The sequence below is a fragment of the Chaetodon auriga genome, chromosome 1 (assembly GCF_051107435.1).
Source record: "Chaetodon auriga isolate fChaAug3 chromosome 1, fChaAug3.hap1, whole genome shotgun sequence".
NCBI classification, from domain to species: domain Eukaryota; kingdom Metazoa; phylum Chordata; class Actinopteri; order Chaetodontiformes; family Chaetodontidae; genus Chaetodon; species Chaetodon auriga.
In genome coordinates this window covers 30602520-30617500 of record NC_135074.1, presented here as the reverse complement: position 1 = coordinate 30617500, position 14981 = coordinate 30602520, and the positions used below count along the sequence as shown (strand labels likewise).

Below are 14981 nucleotides of genomic sequence, written 5' to 3'. Positions count from 1 at the left end.
CAGTGAGGGATCTTTGTGCCCTGCTCTGTGAAGGAAATGTCAGTGTTTTATGGTTAAAAATGACGACTTTGTGTCGGTTTGGAGGTCTGAGCTGCGCCTGCTTCAATAAACAGTCACTGTTACTGTCATTTGTCATGTGTGATGTATTATAACCATCGCTTGTCTTGATTCTGTCCACAGATCATAGAGAGAACTGAGTCTCTGAGGAAAAGGTGAGTCTGTGTTCAGATCTGAGATTTAATACTAAAACAATTCTTCTTCACTGGCTACTAAAACACATCAGAACCACAGGAAACTGTTGCTCTTCTCCAAGCTTGACTCAGCTGCTGCTCCACCTCTTGGAAATATTCCTGGGAGCAAAAATCAAAGTTAGTTGTGCAATCGATTTCAGAAGAAAGCCTGAATTCACTCAAACAGCCAGTTTAGATGAAACAGAGCTGGTCATTTCCGGAGTTTTCCTCTGCTGTGTTTAGCTCCAGCAAACACATGTCGCCTGTGCATCAGCTGCATCTGTACTTGGATTTGGTATTTGGTACATTTCTCCATTCCTCTAAAGCACCAGCAACATGAAGAAGATGCTGCCGCCTGTCGCTGTTTCCAAGATTGACAAGAAACTGGAGCAGTACACACACGCTCTCAAGGTAAAACCATTGACTTACACTCGTTTTTCAATGAAAAACATTAGAAACTCTCACTGCACGTGCACGTTTGTCCTCTCAAAACAAACCGTGACGGATAAGCAGCCGTTAGCCTCGACCACAGGAGACGTGTGTGTTGGTGCACTCCTCAATCTCGCTGTGTTTTCCACAGACCTCCTCAAAGGAAGGCAGATCAGGCGGTCAGGTGATGACGGACCTGACGAGTCCCGCTGAACCCGTCTCCTCCAAGAAGAGCCTGTTTGAGGCCGGAGAGGCCTGGAACCAAAACGCCGTCTCAGTACCGCCATCCAAGGTTAACCATGACGTTATCAGACTTCAGCGTCTATGAGGACGTTTGATTTTGCCTGTTTGACGGTGTCAATGTTCACTGGAAGACAAATTTACAGGCAAACTTTTCAATGTGTTCAGTGGTGGAAGAAGTATTCAGATACTTTACTGTAGATGTTTCAGCTTGGCTTGGCTGATTCTTGAAGCTTATACACAGAATAAAACAAATATTAATGGTACATGAAGCAGATGCAGGAGGAGCTCCATAGAACCAGGTTTTAGTTGTTTCCCAGTTCTGAACGTTTCTTCTTCTGTGTGTCAGGATGCAGACGGTTTAAAAGTCGGAGTGGCTGATCTCATCAATCAGTGGGTGAAAGGAAGTGAGGACGGGAGTCGGTGCAGCTCGCCCTTCAAACCAGCAGTGAGTCCCAGTTTTACTTGAGGAACCAGGACGGGATGAAACGCGTCTCTTTGCTTCGCCATCATGCTGAAATTTAAATTCTGTGATGTGACGTTTGCAGCTCCTCCACTGTGTTATTCTCTGTTCCTCTCTTTTCTCTCGGCCTCTTTTCTTCTGGTGTAAATCATCTCAACTCAGTTCAACAGTCAGTGAAAGTCTGCTGCCCCCTTGTGGGGACAAATTATGGGATAGCTTTGGTGACACCAAAATCTGTAGCTCGATGCTGGTAAATTTTTATATAATGTTTCAGGATCTGGCTCAAGGATAGTTTGATAATCACACAACTTCATACTGTTGACATTTTCTGCTGCGTCCACATTGTGACCACAAGACTCCACTTTGTCAAAGTGGACAGTCAGATGCTGCAATATCTTCTCCACCCAAAGCCAACACCCCACAACTGAAAAATAGAGCTTAGAATAATAACAAGTTGTTCTTCAAAGTGTCATTTAGGTCTGCGGTTCCAGGTCTGCAGAGCAGGACCACCTTTGGCATATTTTCCAACTTTATCGACTATCAAAGCTTTACAGTGAGGCCTGTTTGTGACCTGCTGTTATTGGTTAAGACCTGCTCACAGCTCACTAAAATCATAACCTGTGATTCATTTTTTAATTTCCATTCCTTCAAAATTTATTCAGGCTAAAAGCTTAGATGTTTTAAAGGTGTTTCTGTTCGTAATACTAATAAATTAGTCACACAAACAAAAGCATCCTTGACTCTTCTAAAAAACTAAAAATACAGATGATTTACACAGAAAATATTAAGTACCAGCCAATGTAATCTGGTAATATGGTGAAAACGAGCAAAACTTGATGTTAAAAGTGAAGTTTTGGGTTGTTGACTGTGGTTCACTGAGGCTGCTGCATCAATGCTTTGAAAATCTCTGATAAAAGCTGTTTTATCGCCTGAACTTCAGGACAGCTCCAGCGGTAAAAGATACAAGTTTGTGGTGACGGGTCACGGAAAGTACGAGAAGGTTTCTGCTGACGGCGGCTGCAGTGAAGATGCAAACAGCCAGACAGGTAAGACCCTCAACCATCCCTCCGTCTGTAGGACAGCAAGGAAACATGGATGTTTATGGCCTATTGTTATTATTAGAATTATTGAACTTCTTATTTACTAATTCTTTTTTAAAGTATCAATAGTTAAGATGTCACAGAGATGTCGTGTTACTGGTGCGGCGTCCATCATCACCATCACCTGACTCAGTGACACACACACACACCGTCCTGCTGCCACAAATACACACTGAAGCACCAAATGTGGATTAATCCGCCGCTGAAAATAGTCCCCAACAACCGCACTTTTCAGAGTGCTGAGAGACTAACACATTGCTGGTTTTGGTCTTTTCATTGGATTTGTTGACAATAACAAAAGTATAGAATAACACAAGCTTTAACCCTCAGGAAGGCCTGTCGGTGCGACGTGTCGCCCTTAAAACAAACTGTTGGAACTGTTGGAAGTAGCTGTTGTCATATTTTAGGTGCCACCCAAAGCATTGTGATTAAAAACAGAGAAATTCAAGACACAAGTTTCACATTCAACTTTATGCATTTTTGAGAATCACACAGTAAACAAAAACATCTTTTAAGCCTCAGTGTACTAAACGGAGCCGTGTTTAGCTTACAGGGTGAAAACCCCCCTCACCTCAGAGAAATCCCACGTCGTCATGGTCAACGTGGGAAAGCAACAATTTTTTCAATCCAATATAGGGTCAAAACATGCTCATGTTTGCTACAGCAGCAGCAAAATCCTCTCATCTTCTAGTATCTGTCCATCTTCTTCAGCTCTCACTCAATCTTCTTACAGCAAGCCTCATCACCACCATCATCGTCATTCATTGGTACTCACATCTACATCCTAGTTACAATCTGAACTCACTAATATCGTTCACAAGTCCTGGACGATCCACCAAAAGGCAGGAAATCACTATCCAGCAGCAGAGTGTGGGCTTCACAGAGTGTCATCATATCACTGATGCTGGATGAAAACACCGGATCCTGAACTTTTTGGACCTAAAGACAGCCTCATGTGTACATAACATAGTTAGTTTTTATCATTAAAAAGGATAAAAGTGGAGAGTTTTCACACAACACCAATGATATGATGAAACACATGATTCTGGGATTCACTGGGGCTGGCCAGCGTTTGGTGCGATGGTCTCAAACAACACCAAAAATTAGATTATGATGTCAGTTTTCTCCCGGTTGAGAGTACAGACTTGCCTTTACTGTGTAGTCTGATGGAAACAAGACAAAGAGTCTGCAGCTCTGAGAGGCTCAAACAGTGCTGTGAGCTAAACATTAGCATGCTAATATTCTCACTGTGACAATGCTAAGATGCTGTTGTTTAGGAGATGCAATGTTTACCTCATTAAATCTCCAATTCTAGTGTGTTAGCATGCTAGCACTTGCTAATTATAGCTGATGGGAATGTAATTTGTTCTGCGGGTGTTTAGTCATAAAACAAAAGTATTGCGCAAACTTTGTCCTGACGATGGCACTAGTTGGCGCTGAGTCAGGGATAGCCGAAGTCAGCAGGATTCATCCTCTGGGGACCATGACTGTTTGTACAAAATGTGTTAGCAATTCATCCAATAGATGTTGAGATCAGTCAAGACTAAATGATGAACTCAACACTGCCATCTGAAAACAGCCCAAAACATCACCTAAGCACCTAAAAACAATACTGTCACATGTAGTGACATCAGAGGAAGATCTTTTAGGCATGTTCTTTCCTCATTGGCCAGCCCCAAGAAGCACAGCCTGTGCTGATGTAGTTTCCTGCCATGATCAAAAGCTTGAACATCCGTTTGTTTCCATCCACGACTTGCAGACGCCTAAATGTGTTCTGACTAGACCTTCACCCTTCATCCGTCTCCCTTCCTTCGAAAACCATCTGCCCTGTGTTCCAGGAATGTAAAAGCCCTATTTATCACAGAGATTAAACGCTGCCTGCCAGCGGTGAACACCTAAAGCCTTTGTTTAGAAAAATAGAAAAAAGTAGAGCCTGACAAAAAGCAATCTTTTATCTATAAGTATCTACAGTACATGCATTCAACACTACGTCTAGTTCATCATCAAATGAAAAAGAAAACTCGAACCAAGTAAAGTTGCACATTATATAATGCATCTTTTTCTCTTTGCCTTATTTTTTTGCTTTTGTTTTTGCCACAAAATTTAAACTAAGAGTGCAAAAATGCCACACCTGGTTACCTGCTGTATTATGTTTGACCTTTCAAAGCTCTAAGCCAAATTAAACACGACACAAATATTTATTTGACCGGGGGATGAATTGTCTCTTCGTCAAACTTTCCTTGTCTCAGCTTAAATTTGTTCAGTTCAGTCTCCTGTATTAACTCAGGTACGTTGACCTGACGTCGACCTCCTGACTGCTGCCCTGATTTATACAATTAACTTCAGCTCTTCTGCAGAAATACACAAATAGTTTTCTTTTTTTGTGGTGAATTACACAACAAAGAAACCAAACACAACTTATCATTTATCAACCCCACACATACTTTAACATCAATTCAAGTTACATATCTATAGTTTTCCCCGAACCGAATCCTCTGGCTTTTCTGTTGAAGTCCTTATGTTCATCTTCCTGATTTTTGCGCTTTATCAGCCCCCTTTCAAACACTGCTGCTATCTTCATGAGCGGCTTCTCCGCTGCCTCTTTGAGCTTCCTGGCATCAAATCGGGGGCTGTACAGCAAGATTGGCAGGCGACTGACAAAAGAAGGAACATCTGCTGGATTGTCTTTCAAGGCCTTTTTGTTGTCTGAATCTTTCTTGTTGGCGTTGATCTGCTGAATTATTTTCTCTTTGGTAGAGAACATCTGAAAGAGGAGGGCGTCCCACATCTTCAATGCTTTGGGACCTTCTTTGTTCATAACCACATCCTGACTGGCACATTGGTCTGCTGACGAGTTATCATTAGCCACTGGATCTTTTTTGTTGCTGCCACTGGAATCGACCTGAGAATTGGCCTCCAGCTGTGGAAACTGGGGCACCTCTGGCTCAACGACCATGTGTTTCTTGAGCCGTGTCCATCCGCTGAGCTTACCCTTAAGGCCTTTTGGCTTCTGGGCTGCTTTGGGCTCAGCAGATGAAGGGGACGTCTCCGCTTTAACGGCTTTCTTGTCAGTTGAAGATGCAGTTGATGTCGTTGACTTCGTGGAGGCTTCGACTGTCAGGGCTTCCGTCGGCGCAGCTGTAGTTTTGGTCCTCAGAACATCCTTGTCTTTGACTCCAGTGTTTTGCTGAGATGACGGTGATGTTCCTCTGTTTGGGGATGGAGCTTTGACTGAGACTGAGGCCTGAGGCAGAGAGGCAGGAGTGGCAGAGTCAATCACAGCAGCTTTAACTATGGAGGGTTTCATGACTGTATCTGTTGCTGGCTTTGCAGGGGAAATGTTCTCTACTGGTATCTCTGTTGAAGTCTGAACATTACTGGTGTGTGAGTTAATCTCAATCGGCTCAGGGGCAGACTTTGAGGAATCGTTTTTTACAGCTGGGGGTTTCATTTCTAGGGTGGCAGAGGAAGGTCTTGATTCTACCTGCTTAGTGAGAGGTGGTGCTTTTAGCGCAGGTTTACTGGTTAAAACAGAATCAGAAGACTGAATGGAAGCACTAGTTTCAGTGTTCAGTTTTACTTCCTTCCTGGAATTTGTCACTAGGTTTGTTTTTATCTTGTGAGTTTGGGAATGTACTTTTACCTCAGCACTATTTGTCAGGACTGAAGTGTCCTTAGTTGTGAGTGGTTTTATGTCTGGTTTTGAGATATTCTCTATAACTGATTTAGCAGAGGGCTGAATAGTGCTAGTGGGAGTGTTATTTCGAAGAGGTGTAATGGGAGGTTTTTTCTGGTCTTTTATAATGAGTGACAAGGGTCTTGATTCTGTAGTACGGTTTAAAGGGATGGGAGTTTGAGAGGACTGGACCAAGGCTGGAGTATAGGTTTGAATAGGTGTGTTATGCATTCTTAGCTCTGGTAGAGGGGAGGCTCTTACTGTTACTGTAGGAGGGTTATACACAACTTCATCATCTCTGGTGGCTTCAGCAAAAGGGCGAATATTTGTAGCAGTGTGGTTATTTAAATCAGTGTGTGAGACAGCTTGGGTATGTACAGTGTGAATGTTAGTTTCTATAGATTTGTTTGTTTCGGTGACAGATTGCCTAAACTGTTTCACTCCAGTCTGAGAGTTCATGGAAGTAACAGAGGTTTGAACATTGTGTCCAGTTGTAATTTGAGTTGGCCTCGCAATGGTTTGCTGTTGTTCACTCATACTAGATATGTTAGTCGTAACATAACCAGAGGAAGAGGAAGTTCTTGTCTCTGAATTTTTAAGTCTTGCGGGGGGACTTGCTAAAGATTTATTGACTATAATTGGCTGAATGAAAGGGGATTGCTCTTTTATGCCGGTGGTTTTATTAGTAATTTGTGGTTTGCAGTCAGCAAGAATATTGGCAACTGGGGCTTTTGAGTTAGTGTAGGTTCTTGTTTGAGCAACAGAGCCAGCAATCAGTGAATCAGTGGCTGGCTTTGTTGCAGATCGACTCTCAGGTGTGTCTGATCTCAGCTGAGGGCTTTTTGGTTTGACATGCCTCATGATAGGGCTAGAGGGCACAGTAGTTGTACTAACCTGCACAGTATTAAAAGATGGCTTAATGCTCACCACTGGGTCTGTCATCACAGGCAAAATAATGTCTGTATGAGGCTTGTTGGGGACTTTGGTGTCAACAGCAGGAATGCTGTGAACATTGCTGCCCAAATTGGATTTGTTTGATTGTGCACTTTCAGCTGGTTGGCAGTGTTGAATAGCAACTACACCTCCAGGTTGTCCAGGTGAGACCGTGTCTGTTGAAGACCTGCTGACAGTTAGCAGCCCTGCAGATGGTTTGTTAGACAGTTTGCTTTCACTGCTGGGCATGTTCAGTACCATGTGTCCTTTTGCAAGATTAGAAGATGGTCTTGTTTCAGTAACAGATTTTGTTTGAATGTTTTCTGCTCCAATGGGTGTAGTGGGAAGATACTCTGTTGGTGGGTTCCCTAAACCTGCTCTTCCATTGATGGGTTGTGGATGTAATTCTGTGCTAACTGTTGAGTTGATGACCCTGTCGTTGTCAATCTTATTAATAGTGAGGAGTTTGGGTTCTTTATTAAATTGGCTTGACAGCATTGTGTCTTCCACTGGGATACTAGGACTGGTTTCAGTTGCTTGTATGGCCTCTACTACAGCTCTGCTTGAACTTGTGTAGAAATTTAATCCTTGAGCAACTTTATCTTGGCCACTGGATCCTTTGCTATGCTGTATCTTCAGAGCTACATATTCACTGGTTTTGGATAGCTTTGGGGACTCTTTCGTGGACACATTGGAGGTCAAACCTAAAGGGAATTTAATATCTGAAATATTAGGTGATTTGGTTACAGGTAGTTTGGTTTCTATGGAAGCCTTTCCCGAGTTAGTATTTACAGAGGATGCATTTGGTAGACTTGGTGCTTGAGAAGATTTCAGAGACAGTCCTTCTCCAGGCAAATGGATCCTATTTTCTACTGTTGTACTGTTTCTGTGAATTTCACTTTCTGTGCTGAGCTGTTGTTTGATTTTTGTGCTTTCGATGGCTGCAGATACTGTGCAGATACTGTACTGTGCAGAACATATCGATGCTGTGACAGGCTCATGTGGCAAAATTAATCCTGCAGGGGCAATAATTGATTCTTTAGATAATATGTCTGAGAACTGGGGCTCAGTGCTTGTTTTGTCAAAGATACATTCTGTATTAGCAGCCATAGAAGGCAAAATGTTGCCCATGATTGTTTTGTTGGGTTGAGTAAACCCACTGCTAGCTTTGACGTGCTGATTAACCTCTTCCCTTTGTTTGTGTAAAACAGCTTCAGGAGCCACTTCACTGGGCATTGGTGTTTCTGAAACCAGTTTGGTGGCTTGTTGTTTTTCTAAGATTAACGCACCATTTAGGATGGCACTGCCTGAGAATTTGGGCTCTAACACTGTGGCAGGAGATTGAGCAACCAGTTTGTTACAGTCAGCTAGGTCTTTAACAGGCTGGGCAGTGAGTTGGACATTGAGACCATTGGCTGCTGATTGACTGACTCCACCAGCAGTTTGGTAAGACCAGAACGGAGCTATCTCCATTTGTCCTGACTTTGCATTTGTGACCTGGGATTCTCCTTTTGTATGTGTTCTCTCAGGATTGTCACCTTTCTCTATTACATCTATCCCTTTTGCACTATGCTGTGTCTCTATATTTACTTTCGCTAAAGGTGCAGAAGAGCTCGACTGACCACTGCTATCAGTCAGGCATGGATTTGTATTTAGTGCTGCCTCTATAGAAAATTGTGCCACACTTTGTGTGTGTACCTCACCTGCTTTAGGTATTGGTATTGGAGCCTCAGAGTATGAGGCTTTTGGTGTGGATACATCACTTGTGGATTGCTGCATTGATTTCTGTGCCAGGCCAAGGGGAAGCTCAGGTTTTATTGTGTCCACACTAGAAGTTTTATGTGATTGTATTCCAAGACTGTGGGCTTCAGACCGACTTTCCCCAAACACATCTTTGCTATGTGTGACAATCCCATCAGAATCCCTTGGAGTTGACAGAGTTTGTAAAATGTGAGTGGCAGAAACCCCCATTGAGGAAGGAAGCTCTTGGTGTCCATTGAGTTGTTTTGTTGCATTGGACTTTGACACGTGTGATCCATCTACTTTTACATCTGACTGTGCTGTGTTTGAAGACGTTTCATGAACCCTACGGGGTACAGGGCTGTGATGTGACGATACAGTCCTAATCCCACCATAGGCAACATACTCAGCTGGAGTAAGCCCATAATACATTGATCGTGATTTGGGCTTTGACATCGCTAACGACATTTGAGTCTCCAACAGTGACGTCAAAGACTTGCGTGCCTCAATCACAGGAGGGTGATAAAAGGATGGCAGGGGGCTTGGACTTGGTGGCGCTTGCGAGGAAATCACTGATGGTGGGTTGAAATTTGATGTTTTTGGTACAGTGGAGAAAAATGTGGGAACTTTTGGCAAAGATGAAGCTTCATTTTCAAAAACTTGGTCTGTTTGTAGCTTTGGGATGACTGGTTCTGTTAGTGTTGGTTTAACCACAGCAGAGTCACGTGTAGTCATACTTGATGCCAAATTTTCTCTGGGGTACAACTCAGTATTTATTATATTCCTTTCTGTATTTTGAATCTCTGTCTCTTTGTAATTGCTGACTTGTTTGATTGAAGTAATGTGATTATCATCAGTCAGCTTCAGTTCCTCTGTGGCAGCTGGAAGTTTACTTATACCCGGAATTTGAATCACTGATTTGTTTCCTGGAGCCTCGTTTGGAATTGCAGGAGTTTGTAGATCTTGGGAGTTGAAAGCAGGACTTGCAGCGAATAAAAGTGGATTAGGTTTGGATATTTCAAAACAAGGTGTGAATACTCGGGCAGGTGTGCAAGAGGGAGTCTTAGGTCTTCCACATTGGGACCTGGACACAGAAAGTTTCTGATCAGTTTTCACCTCTGACACAGCTGTTGTCTCCCTGTATGCAGTAGATAACGGTGCTCCCTGGTAGGCTGGGTTTATTACTGTGAGGTCCTGGATGGAAGGAGGTTTTGAGATCTCATAAAATGTTGCCTTTGATGTGTAAATCCTGGTTTGTGCTGTGTCAGGCCTTGTCTCTTTCACTGCATCAACAAGTGATATTTTTGAGGCGGTTATCTCTGGGGACATCTGGCTTGGAACAAGGTTGCCATTACTGGTAGGTCTGGCAGTCCAAGATAATACCTGACTCTGAGAGTTGTCCTTTAAAATGGTGTTTGTCTCCCTCTGGCTGGGAATAAAAGGTTGCGTTTTAGTGCTTGAAACTGATAGCAGCAGTGGAACAGGAGGTAGGTCTGCAACTTGAGAAGGTGTCGGGCCTGGACCGCAGTTGGGGGCGGCTGGGGATAGGGTCAGGCTGTGAGTTGATATTTTAGTGCTGGACTGCGACATAGCGACTGGAGGGACTGTTGTGACTGACCCATGGGAATTTGGAGTCATGTTTAAATTGAACACAGAAGGAAGAGGTGGTGCTGGAACCGGCTGAGGTGGTGATGGGGGTGGTGAAGCTGAAGGTGGCATCATTAAAGGAGTCACGTCATCAAATAAAAAAGAGGAGCACTCATACAGCGGAGCCACCTGCTCTTCAGAAGTCCTGATCTGAGCTATGCAGGACTGAGGGGGGAAGCTGCCAGTTTGGCCGTAGGGGCTGCTCTGAGGATGAGGGAATGCAGATGCAGAGTGATCGGAGAGCAAGCCAAAGGGGAAACTGGACACTGGGGGGTCTGCAATGTAGACTGAATCTGGTGTCCTTGGTGGGCTGGACTGGTCACTGTGCTCGAGGTCCGTACTCGCTTCATTGACAGGCGACAAACAGGAGCGAAAGGGGACGGGCGTCTGAGACAGGCTGCCTTTCTTCTTGGCTCGCTTCTTTTTGAGTTTCTGAAGCCTCGCATTGTCTTTGCCTGGTTTTGGCAGTAAGGGTGGAGGATACTGCTGGGAAAGGTCAGGATCCAGCCCATTACTGTAGCTTACTTCCATCAGCATTTCAGACTCCTGCAAGACAGACACATCAGTCTATTTATCTTCAGCTAAAAATCAACTTAACAGACAGAAAACAGGCAAACTAATCATCAAAATAGCTTTGGCATCTAACAGCTGCTTTCATCACATTTGCTTGATGGCAAAACAAATGCTTCTAACATTATTTGTAGTCAATATTAGTCAAAGTTTCCCAAAAAAGAGAAAATCAGAGATCCATCAAAATGTCTCATGAATAGGTCAAACATCACCTCGCTAAAGATGTTAATAATAAGAAGTAGATTATTAAGATGTCGGCACGGGACTCTGATGAGATGTTGGTTATATCTTAGTGATAAGCAGTTGCAAATGCTCTGTTCCAACAGAGTCAGGCTAGAAAATACCTTTTTAATCGCAGCAGCTGGCAAAATACTCACTGTTTGTCTTTTATCAACTCTGGATGTCATAGATATTTCATTTAGGTCACTAATCGTGTTTGCATGACAAGTATAAATGCAGATAAAATGTTGTTTTCTTCTTTTTCAGCTCGACAGTTCTATGAAGATTTGTGAAACGTGTGCTGGACTCGGTTGATGAAAAATATATTTGATACTGCACAAATTATAGCCACTATCGCTTCACCATTCTCTGTATGTCAAGCATTAGGCTGGAAACGTATTTAAATCCTGTTTTAATGACAAATTTCCTGTGACACTTTGGTATAATTTTACAAAAGGTAGACAAGCTGTGTCTTTTTTTTCTATTTGTACTGAAGAATAATCTCAAGATATGCAACATTAGTAGATTCATACAGTGAAATAACTTCAATAAAACATATTTGTTTCCTCAGTAAAAGTGTCTGTCTTCCCTTTGTGATTTACTGTGTCGTTGAGCTCATCGTCTTCTGCTGTGTTCCCAGTATAGCGTATTCAGCTGTTCACCAACTGTACTGATTTAAGCTAATGACTCTGAGACATGTCTGCAGCTGGCTTTACAAAACTGTGAGCTCTCATGACAACAGGCTCATTAGCAGGTTTCGGAGCTCTTAATTGGGTCCTGAAGATGCTGCATGGCTACAAGAAGCGTCACTATTGGAAATAGAAAGGTATGCAAAGCTGTTGCTTATGGCAAGTCTACTTTGAAATGATGACAAACTACTTATGAAAATAGTCTCTCAAGGAGACTGTCGGATTTAAAAACGACCTCTGCAGGAAATAAAAGTAAACCCAAAGGAAGATGACTGACACGTACAGGAGGGTCACCACGTCCACGCAGGGCGGAGGGGTGGTAGCATTTAGCTAATGTTCATAACCGAAGACACTTAAAACGTGAGCAGCAGTAAATTGGGGCCAAATTCCTCGGACACTGACATTACAAGCAAACAACGAGACCGAGGTCAAAGTTCAGAGGCAAAAATTAACTGACGATAAATGTGACATACATTCCTCTGTATGCAGGATTATGTTAGACACAGACGTGTTTAGAGAGGAAACAGGAAGCTGCAGACGGGGTTAAATTTCACGCACATACAGTATCTCAGAAGATCAGCAATATTCAAACTTGACTGACATTTATGTTGGTTTTGTTTACTATGTCATATACTTTTACTTGGTTATCTTGAGCTGCAACGTGAGCTGATTTGTCCCTTTTCTGTCTGAAGACTGGAGTATCTTTGGGCGACACTAGAAAAGTTCCACAGTTTAATTTTAGAGCGAGGGAAATAAGAGTAAACGTCGTGACACCGAGCACCTGCTGCCTGCTGTCCTGTACTCACACAAACAGCCTCAGTCTGCTGGAAATCAATCCCAGACTCAAATCCTCTCAGAGCTGCTCCGACTGCGAGCTTAGCCTCATGTTTCGGCGCTATGATTATCTTAAATTTTCGCGAATGTCATTTTAGCACCGGCTTGGTCTGAGTGAGGCAGGAGAATTAAACCCAGTGGGATTTCTGCCAAGTTTGACAACTTCTGCTTTAAAGATTTAAAGTATAAAAGCGACAGTAAAACTGCCTCCTGTGTGTCTTGAAATTTTAAAACTCTGAGACATTTGGAGCAAAGGTTTAACATGAATCCTTGTTGTCAAAGTGACTCCGACAGTCACAGTGACAGGCATGCCGGCTGACACATGAGAAGCCCCCCTTTTAAGGCTCTGGGGTTGGATATCTGGGAGGTTTCCATTGGAGCAGCTCAAAAGAGGAAAGCATAAGATTAGCTTTGGGATAAAACTGTGACATGACCTCAATCTATCTAGCTCTGAAGAGCACAATTAAATAAAATGGATGGGGAGCTCTTCATTAATCCTCCTGTGAATGAATCTGAGCACTCACCTGAAATTGTAATAATTGTTGCTACTGTGTTGCTGGGCAGGCAAACAACAGTTTTCTGTAATTAATTTACAGCTAAAATTGGATAAGAAGGCCAAGAAAATAATAAAAGTACAATCAATGTGCTCCTTTTGTCAACGGCTGACTCGTGTTTACATCTTTCATGGCACAAAATGCGTGCAGAAACACGGTAAGCACTGCATTGGAAGCTCTTCCTCTCACAGATATAACGTCTGATATGCATCATGCGTTCAAGATTTCAGATCGTGCACGTGCTTCTATCAAATCCTATGCAGCATTAGCAGGTTAGCACCTGGCTGATGGGTCAAGACCACGCTGCAGAACCACCAGCTTGTCAATCAACAGACACCGAGTTTGACTGGTTTACCTTCTGCGAGCGGCTGTCGGGACAAACTGCTCTCTGCTTGTTAATCCCGGCTCAGGGTGCCACAGGGCCGACTCATCCTGAACTGAACTGAAGCCTTAGGGAGCGAGCCACAGTGCCCGTGGCCACTCCAAAAATAAAACTGTTGCCTTCAGTGTGTGTTGCAGGGGCAGATGGGGGTTTCCAGGCCACCTGAGATGGCTGAGAAGCAGCCCCTACAGGCGGTCTGCAGACACCTCCACCTGAGGGAAGGTGGTCGCTTTTGTCAGCTCAGCAGAGCAGCAGGTACAAATCCAGTTTGTAAGCAGGACATGAGGCCTTTAGCTGACATCAGCAAGGGCGGGGTCTCTGTTTTTTGACCCAGCCTTTATTAAAGTGTTGTTTACTATTACGACTTCAATCACGCCGCCGGTTTGCGAGAAATAATCACTGTTGCGAAATTTCTCAGCTTGTTCAGGCCTTCAAAATCTGCAATAAAGCTCCATTTACAAAAGCAGAAGCCTTTTGAAGGACTAGTGTGAAGGATTTAGTGGCATCTAGTGGTGAGGTTGCAGACTGCAACCAATGGAACTTGTGGGTGAAGTTGTTTTATGTACAGGGTATTTTAATAAGGCTTGGGTTTAAAAACTGTGAACCCCTTAAACTGTGTTCTTGACTGAAGTTACAGCTTCTGTCAACAGCTGCTGTTCACATGTTTCCATGCGCCTGTTCTACAAACCCAGTGTCATCACTTCACATCATAAAACTTGATTTCCTCTTCTGGAATTTATTCAGATGAAGCACGATCATAAAGTCTGGTGGTGACATATCCCTGGACAAATGAATGAACCGCTCTACTCTGCCTCTGATTGGATAGTACTCGTTGCCTTCGTTGCTTGGGTTGGTTAGGTTTAGGCGTGAGGAGCGATGATCGGTTCAGGTTAGGGTAAGAATATCAGGGTAAGCCAATCAGAGGCAGAGTACAGGTCATTCCTTCACCATCCTAGGAAAAAAATATCCGGGGAGGAGTCTGGAGTGGCACCAGCTCCCCAATCGACAATTTAAACACGTTCGTAAGCTCCTCTTTAGTTAACAGCAAATACATTTACACTGTAATACAACACCACTGTAACAACTTCAGTGGTGTGTGTGTGTGTGTGTGTGTGTGTGTGTGTGTGTGTGTGTGTAGCGTGCTAACCTCTCATCCCAGGTGCCTCCAAAGCCAGGGGGCTCTGCTGGAGGGGCATCTTTGAGAAGACGAGTCGGTCACCTGGCGCTCACGTCTCTGTGGAAGAACAGCCTCTGATGTGCTGATGTGCAGTGAAA

General features: G+C 43.5%; 3 protein-coding genes across 3 annotated transcripts in view; 1 reads left to right on the top strand and 2 right to left on the bottom strand.

The window, feature by feature from the left end:
* LOC143322780 (uncharacterized) overlaps positions 1–11658 on the top strand; it is a 25212-nt gene extending 13554 nt beyond the window's left edge. Inside the window, exons 9-14 of the mRNA XM_076734187.1 lie at positions 181–212; positions 557–641; positions 811–951; positions 1249–1347; positions 2303–2408; positions 11515–11658. Coding sequence (XP_076590302.1) covers positions 181–212; positions 557–641; positions 811–951; positions 1249–1347; positions 2303–2408; positions 11515–11540 — 489 coding nt within the window. The 3' untranslated portion in view covers positions 11541–11658. The remainder of the gene's footprint in view (positions 1–180; positions 213–556; positions 642–810; positions 952–1248; positions 1348–2302; positions 2409–11514) is intronic.
* On the bottom strand, positions 5611–9378 carry LOC143324137 (uncharacterized; the record flags this gene model as incomplete). The annotated part of the gene is made up of 3 exons (XM_076736361.1): positions 8757–9378; positions 7066–7190; positions 5611–5946 (listed from the first exon to the last, which is right to left on the bottom strand). Coding segments are annotated over exons 1-3 (984 nt in total), but the record flags the coding sequence as incomplete, so codon positions are not given.
* On the bottom strand, positions 9533–14981 carry LOC143324128 (uncharacterized). The gene is made up of 3 exons (XM_076736349.1): positions 14854–14981; positions 9727–11004; positions 9533–9565 (listed from the first exon to the last, which is right to left on the bottom strand). The coding sequence occupies exons 2-3, from the start codon at positions 10993–10995 to the stop codon at positions 9533–9535; spliced, it is 1302 nt and encodes a 433-aa protein (XP_076592464.1). The 5' UTR covers positions 10996–11004; positions 14854–14981.